The sequence below is a fragment of the Lygodium microphyllum genome, chromosome 4, assembly GCF_053477565.2.
Source record: "Lygodium microphyllum isolate KBCC chromosome 4, Lygodium_microphyllum_v1.1.10, whole genome shotgun sequence".
Classification (NCBI taxonomy): Eukaryota; Viridiplantae; Streptophyta; class Polypodiopsida; order Schizaeales; family Lygodiaceae; genus Lygodium; species Lygodium microphyllum.
The window spans coordinates 147332583-147340645 of NC_141138.1; the positions used below are offsets into that span (position 1 = coordinate 147332583).

Here is an 8063-nt window from a genome sequence, read left to right on the forward strand (position 1 = left end):
TCCAATGTAAACAAGAGGACCGCCAAATCATGACCAACACCAAGCAGAGGCGCACAATCAAAACCACTGAGTATGACCCTTCCTATGTGGCTTCTACCTCGTTTTCAGAGTCTTGGACATCACGCGCAAATGACATTTAGAGGAATATGTCATGGCCGATCGAATCTTGACTAACAAAGAACTGCATATCTTCGATGACTTCCTCACTGATGTCCTGACCTACATTACACACGTAGGCATTAGACCTTATGACATGGACCATCACGTCTATGTGGAGTAAACCCAAACTTCTACGATTAGCTCATGATGAAGTAAAGCACAAGTACGCATGCGCTTCATGCCCTTCACCCTTCATCCTTCACACCATGAACATTGAAAAAAGACTCCAACAACACAAAAGAAAAACCGTAAAAAAAAAAGAAAAAAGAAATCCAAACCTATCAATAGTTCAAAGAAAATTTTGACGTGAGCATCGAGGTGATTGTCGACAATATAGAAAAGGCTATGAACTTGGAGCAATATACAATTCTGCAAAAAAATACTACATTAGGCTACAACAACCTATACGGACACCAGGGAGATGTAAAAAATATCACTTTTTGAAGAGAAGAAACTTGATTTAGTATAGGAATATATTGTACACAATCTATTTCATGCCTCTCCACATAAAATAAAAAGTACGATTACTGCACGTGCCAATCTAATTATTTTTCAACTGCAAGGCCTCGAGGTTTTTCTAAAAGACGGTGGGAAAACCCCCTACTGGACCAGGTTTAGGCTAATAAGGTGCCTGGTGCATCATAATTTTGAAATCGAAAGAGTAGACTTGTACCAGAACCAGGAAGAGAGTGTCTGGGACTCCACTCCATGGATGATGACGAAGATATACCAGGTTCAATGGAAGTGGGCGATAGCTCCCTCTGCTCGTCCGCTCCCGCAGAAAGTCTCTACCCATCAGCTAACGATCTTCCCTCGCGCCCCGCACCTGCTGTAGAGCGCAATTACACCCATTATTTTGTCACAGGTAACACTCTAATACAGCCTCTCGGGTCAACTTTTCCCAAAGTTTGAACCCTCGATTTCCTACTTGGTCAGTTGCAGCGTGTTAGTTTTGGTTGTTTGGTACAGGAGCACACGATCAATTGAATGGTTCAAGTCGTTGTTACCTGCAATTCTTCTCTAAATCTTGAGTTTTTTCAAGGAAAAACCCTGGATATTGTTGATTCAGTGATGAATGGAATCAGTCCAAGTCTCCGTACCTGCAAGCTGACTCTAATTCTGGTGTCTGCCATTAAGCATCTGCAGATTTTTGTTGATCGGGAATTGTTGATTTTAGATTACATTTTTCTAGAACTTTGAAGACATCATCGGGAGAATCTTTCAAAGTTTCCGTACCTCAGATTCTAAACCTGGTGTCTGGGTCACATGTCTGTAGATTTTTTGAAAGAGCAGCACGATCAGTACATTTACAGGCATGACAATGGGTACGGCTGTATGAAATTCGATCATGGATTTTGTTTCCTGTGATCATATTTTATGCCTGCTTATGTCTGTTCTACTTTTTTGTCCCAAAACTATTGAAAAACGTCTACGGAGAAGATTGTGTGTCATTGGACTAGCACCGAGTCACATTGCATTTGAGGAAGGTTCCACAGTTGCAGCTGTTGATTTCAATGTGGGAAAGAAGAGTCGCGTGGATATGAAAGCAACTGGAAAGCGCAAAACTGTAGGTCCTCTGCATTTAGCAGTTGTCATTGTGATTTCACTACATAGGTATTATGGGTTCACGTAACCTGTTCATGCAGGATGCATGTATATTAGACCCGAACTCCGCTTTATGCAAAGTAATCACAAACAAGTCAACATACATTGTCAGGTTTGGTGATAACAGTTGTACCTGCTTAGAAGACTAGAAATTCAGCTGAGTTATTAGACTGCAACACGCATAAGTTAAGGACAATCTTTGACAATCTTTATGAGAGTTTTTGGTGGCAGATGTTGTGTGAAAGGAGCCCTGTTGGAAGTTAATGAACGATTGTTAACTGAACCATCGCTGCTCGAATCTAAGGTGAGTAATTCTGTTTCTTTCTCAATGCTAACATAACTTGAACTCGGTCTATGGGGATCCCTACTCAAGACTTACTCTTGAAGAATACATGCTGTTGCAGACATCTTCTGAAGGATATATAGCCATTTTGATGCCAAAGTCAGATGATTGGAAAAGAGCTGTACCTACTTTTCTAAGTAGCAAACAATACACAGATCGTAGGCTTGGTGCAAAAGAGCAGACAGAGAAAGTGGAGTCCCCTAATCTTGGGTTGAATTACTTTTCTAAGTAGCAAACAATACACAGATCGTAGGCTTGGTGTGCAAAAGAGCAGACAGAGAAAGTGGGGTCCCCTAATATTGGGTTGAATTACAAAACTCCGACTACTGGGCAGAGCTAATCAGAAAGCTCTCTACTTTGTCAAACATAATAGTTCAGTTGGTTGATGGAGAACTTAATGTCCCACAAGTATTGGCATTCATTTATTTTGTCCACATTGGGCAGTTGGCAAAATCCCAAATATAAATCGTTTTGTTGAAATCCCTGTCAAAGGGCATAGCAATCTATATATCAGAAGGGGTTTTGATACTTTTACAAGTTCCCTGAAGGCAGTTCAGTCAAACTGAATGGAATTAAATATCTATGCATAATGAATGGCCTTCAAGAAATAAATTTCTTTCTGTTCTGCTCCTGTTGTGGTTTTGAAGGCTCACTCCTATTTGTTGCAGCAACCGGTAAGTTTGTGGGGCTATTTAAGCGGGCATATTCATGAGGTTGATAAACATTGGTATGAATAGAAGCTTAGCTGTTTATTTGTGCACACTGGCTGTCACCTGGAGGATAGTCCACTGGCAGCTCAACTAGTATGGCTGCTTACACGCGCTCCCAGGCAGATCTTTGGAGAGCAGCAGATTGCCTTTTGTGCGTATTATTGAATTGGAGAGGGAGGGTTTACTATGGGAGTAGTTTATGATGACTGGCCTACAGTTGCAGCAGCTATAAAGTCAAGTGTGTCCCATTCAGCCAAGGCTAATGTAGCAGGCATGACTGTCCCAGACATTTGGAGTCCTGGGTAATACCCATGCAATCGACTTAGTTTGTACTCATTTTTCAGGTCTGGATCTGTTATCCTAGTGAGTTATGTACTATATTGTTACACTCTTTTAAAGACTCAGAAGTATACCTTTGTATTCATGTGGCAGGAGTAGATATTGGCATGTTTCCAGCTTGCGTACTTGGAGGGTTGCAAGATGGCATACCATATCATATGCAGGGGTTTGTGTGTAGGACATACGCTTCAAGCACTCATGTGCTACCCTAGGGAGGTAATGACATAGGCTTAAAGCACCATTTTGGGGACTGTTGCCTCCTCGGTAGATTGTTATAAGGTCCAGCCATTGGAGGTAGGATTGGATTGGTATGCTTGGTTGTGGCTTGACTGTACTACATTGCCACAGGCTGGTGGATTGGTATGCTTGGTTGTGGCTTGAATGTACTACATTGCCACAGGCTGGTGGAATGCGACACCACTTTTGATTGTTAAGCATGTCAGGGATGGGGCATATGTACTTGGAGGAATAGTGCTCTTGGAAGCTGGTGGTGGAGAGAGATGCTTTTAGGTTTGACTAACTTAACCTCGGTTTGTTTGTTGTGAGCTATAAAGTGCAAGACAATGGAAGGCTTTGATCTTGCATGCAAGTGGACTTGAAGTACTATCAGCAGTTGAGCCAAATGGTAATGATGAGCAACAAATGGCAATTCTTACTTGCCACCTGCCATTAGTGTTACTTATGCTTTTAGTGTGCACTTGGACTTTGAAGATATGTGGTTAGCATAAAAAAGAATTGTAAATTTTAGCACATTGAACTCATGCTGCTAGCAGGTAACATCTTAGATGATGTTCTCTCAAAAAGCTTCCATCAGCTTTTCATGATTGGTAAGTGCCAACCCAAGTAGGGTTTGGTCCAATTGGTACTTGTAATGTGTAAGAGGAAGCATGCAAGGCGAAGGTGGAGGAATGGGGACTCTTGCAGAGTGATATTTCAATGTGTTGGAGTATTGGCCATGCTAACTGACGGGTTTGCTTGTTTCATGGGTGAAGCCCACATGCATGGTTGACATGTGTGCATGAGATTGTCTTGTGACCTTCCATCAAGTTTGAGGTTAGCTATTGCTTTTCCCTTGTAGCAGATAAAATCTTAAGTAACTTCTTGTCTCTAAGTTCCTCAAGGCTGCATCTGAGTGGAGGCTTGTAGGGAATGTGAGGAAATAACAAGGCAAACATACAAAGCAGAAAATGTACAATCAGTGGCAACAAAATGTATTCCCAAAGAGAATGGTATAGATGAATGTATATATAAGGTTTTCAGGGAGTGATAGAGGACTACAATGCCTAGCCTGTCTCAAAGGATGGGGGTGTGGGGTTGTTGGAGCATTGTACTCTGACAGATCTCGTGCACACAGCAGTACTGCATTCAATGTACGTTTTGAGGGTCAAGCAGGATTACAAGCAAATGGATGAGCAAAAAGTGAAGTTGTCTTTTGCTCTGGGGATAATGCGGCAAGCAAATGGATCTGCATCAGCAGTGTGGCAGTTGAAATCATAAAATGCTGCTAGTTGGGCAGCAGTCACTAAGGCTGGAGAAGGCTCCAAGATTAGCAGGGATATTGTGGTAGCAGCATGATGGCACCGGACAGCAGGCAGGAGCACTGCCTATATCCTAGACATGATGATGATGATGAGGCAACAGGGATGACAATCTAGGTAGTTAGTGGTGATGATTATGCTGGATGGATGCTTCATCTGATTGGAGATGATAGGGTTGCAAGGAAGTGCATTGGCTGTTGGTCTGGATCATAGTAGGAGCCTCAAGAAGAAATTGGAGCTTAGTTACAACCTTCAAAGATAGATGGCCTTCATGGTACTTGATATTAGCCTTGGTAGAGGATGCGGCAACAATCTCTTGCTTCTTGTTTGGACCAAGGGAAGGGAGGCTAATCAGAAGAGAGTATATACTCGCCATGGGATCATAGGTGTCCAGATTTCTAGAGTAGTCATAGTGCATGAATCCATACAACAATAGTCCTTGATTGAAATCCATGTCAAACATGTATATTAGGGTAGTTGTGCTAGTTAAAGTAATATTTTTTGGAGGTTCTTTGATGTGAGAACATTTGAAACTAAAATATGTTGCTTGCGTTCCCACCATGTGTGCTTTGTCTCTTCAATGCGATTTTTTGTAACCAACTAGGAACTAAAAAGATGTAGTGTAGCATTCTATTTCTAGTGTGCATAAAGGAGATCGAGCCTTTATCCTAGGCTAGGGTGGTAAACAACCGAATTTAACACTAATTACAACAAGTATAAAATTTGTATAAATTGAGAATGCACACTTTATCACTTATAATTTTGGACAATGGATAGCATGTTGGCACTAAAATTGATGTCCCTTGGGATATTTCTCTAACTTTTATTATGAATGGATGGAGTACAATTGAGATCCTTTGATCTACTTTGCTAATCCAAGTGCTTTTTGTTATCAAAATTGATTGAGAAGTTTACAAACTAATTTATCCATTAGTTTACTTAGAGATTGACATTTACCTTGTTACTTAAAATACAAATTTAGTCCTAATACTAGTTAGTCTTTTAAATCTCCTTGAAATTTCTTAATTTCAAATGTTGGAATTCAAGTTGTAGGTTTTTAATTTTGAGCACATGTCTTGAGTTTACTATTAAGACTTTAATTATCCTAAACTAGGATTTACATTAGAGATAGCTTGAGAGATGGTCGAAGAATGAGAGAGAACGTTGAAGAGAAATTTTAGATTTTTATAATGAGAAAGGTTAAAAAATTATTGCTATCTTGCTCAAACAGCTATTGAAGTTGTCACCTACAGGTTAGAACCATGAGAAAGATTGTTGTCTTCTCTTGTGTGTTAACATTTGTACTAGTTGAATCTTGGGATGTTTTTATATGTACTTAGAGTGCTTTAAACTATTGTCATCTACTATAGGATTGGTCATGATGGTTGTGAATGGCATCAACATCTTCTTGTTTTCTAATAGTCATTTTTTTTCACAATGGCTTTTCTCTAACAATGGCTAGAATAGATTTTCATTAGCTTTAAAAAATATGTTTTTCACTTGCATAGACAAGTTTTATTAAGTGGTAGTCTTTTAATTTCATTTTCAAGAGTATTGAGCTTATTAAATTGATATTCAAAATATTAATGTAATAACTATTTCAATGTTCATAAAAATAATTTCACCAAATAATAAATATAGTGGCTATGCCAACTTGTCTTTCAAGTATCCCTTAGTAGTTATTGATCCTTGAAATGACATTAATTAGTTAATTAATGCAGTCTTTAATGTTACCATTAATATTAGTAGTCAATAAATTGATCTAGGTCTAAATTTGATATTGAGCCCTCAACTTTGTTGCCATCACTCTTATGATTTCACAATTTTTTCAAGGCATCATTTGAAAAAGGCTTACATTTTGTTTACATGTTGTGTGTTACATTTTTGCATGCTTCAAATCATGATGTGGATAATGATGTGCATCTAAGTTTACATGATATTTCTCAATTGTCATTAGAGTACATGCAAGTCTTGTATAAGAGTGATTTGACTAGCTACAACAAATTAAGGAAACTCCATGGCTCACATACACATAAAGACAACATCATCCATTCTCAATCCTCCCATTGAAGTACATACCTTGTGCTTTGCTATGAAAAGAACGGTCTTTAAGAAAAAAGTCTTGATATCAAAGGTAGATGCTCTCATTGAGACTTCTACTTCTTAAAGCTCTCAACCAACTATTACAAGGGGGACTAATTTATAACCCTTCATAGATAAAACTACACGAATACTGGATTTTATGATCAACATGTAAAGAAACACAAGGAAGACTTTCAATAATATCATAGCCAAGCATATTTATGTAGCTACAGAAAATTTGTTAAGAATATTATGTACTTGCAAGCAAAAACTTGAATACCCATGGAAGTTGTGTAGTCCATGCAAAAATTCCACAAACCTTGAAGCTTCTTTCCCCAACTAGGTTGGACTTATCTATTACCTTTATTTGCTTCCATATCTCTTTGAGATCTTTAATCAATGGCTTTAAGTACACATTAATATGTGCAAAGAAAAGTAAACACTTTATCTTAATAAGCATGTCTAGGCAAGTTGAACATCTAGTAGAGCACATGAAGAATGGGTTAACACCATCCCAACCAACAACCATCTTGATGTGACATGGATTTTTTTCAAACTTTCACCATCTAGAATCGATATGTCCAAAGGCAAGACAATCAATAGGACTTTGCACAATTACTTCCTTGCTTACATCCTTGGGATCCCAATCCATTATCTTTGCTAATTTTTAGCTCCAAAATATGTGTTGTATATGAGGAGCCAAGGGACATGACGAACACCTTGTCCAAGGGTAATGATTTTGGAGATTTAGGATAAGAAAACTTGCATGTAATCTATTAATTTACTCCAAGTATGACAATTATGGAGATTTAGGATAGGAAACTTGCACTTTCTTACTTTAACTTTGAGATTGCATATATAATTTGAGAGATTCTTATCGTAGAAGCCTCTCATTGTTGTTGTTATCATTGATGCTTCTATCATCACACTTATCATGCAGAAAATTAGTAATGCCATCATTAATATCATCCATAAAATTGATACAAACCTCATCAACAAGATGAGCTTGACTATGTGGGGTGTATGGTCAACATCTATGAACTCAATTACCTCAATATAGATAAACATTCAAATTGATTTTGAATGCTTGATTATTTTAGGATCATATAAAAGATCTTAGAACTTGAGAATCACATCTTTTGGTAGGTTTTTTTGAAATTGGATCGATTCCTTGCCAAGTATAAAGACAATCATGCTACAATGAGATGAGAGACATTTAGTTTTCGGTCCATCCATTTTTCCAAGAAGTTATGGAAAATTTTGGAGCCATATATTCTTTGGGTCCAC

General features: G+C 38.4%; 1 protein-coding gene across 1 annotated transcript; it reads left to right on the plus strand.

Annotated features, from left to right (window-relative positions):
• Window positions 1-786: 786 nt before the first annotated feature.
• LOC148037753 (Single hybrid motif superfamily protein) lies at window positions 787-5204 on the plus strand. The gene is made up of 6 exons (XM_087676721.1): window positions 787-1024; window positions 1436-1484; window positions 1600-1726; window positions 1806-1876; window positions 1996-2068; window positions 2169-5204. Exons 1-6 carry the CDS (start codon window positions 868-870, stop codon window positions 2337-2339), a joined length of 648 nt encoding a protein of 215 aa, XP_087532847.1. The 5' UTR covers window positions 787-867; the 3' UTR covers window positions 2340-5204.
• The last annotated feature ends 2859 nt before the right edge of the window (window positions 5205-8063 follow it).

Bases quoted from the DNA above. Each gene is read 5' to 3' on its own strand.
- LOC148037753 (XM_087676721.1), top strand. From the start codon at position 868: ATGGATGATGACGAAGATATACCAGGTTCAATGGAAGTGGGCGATAGC. The intron at 1,877-1,995 runs GTTTGGTGATAA...TTTTGGTGGCAG, and splicing joins AAGTCAACATACATTGTCAG to ATGTTGTGTGAAAGGAGCCC. The intron at 2,069-2,168 runs GTGAGTAATTCT...ATGCTGTTGCAG, and splicing joins CATCGCTGCTCGAATCTAAG to ACATCTTCTGAAGGATATAT.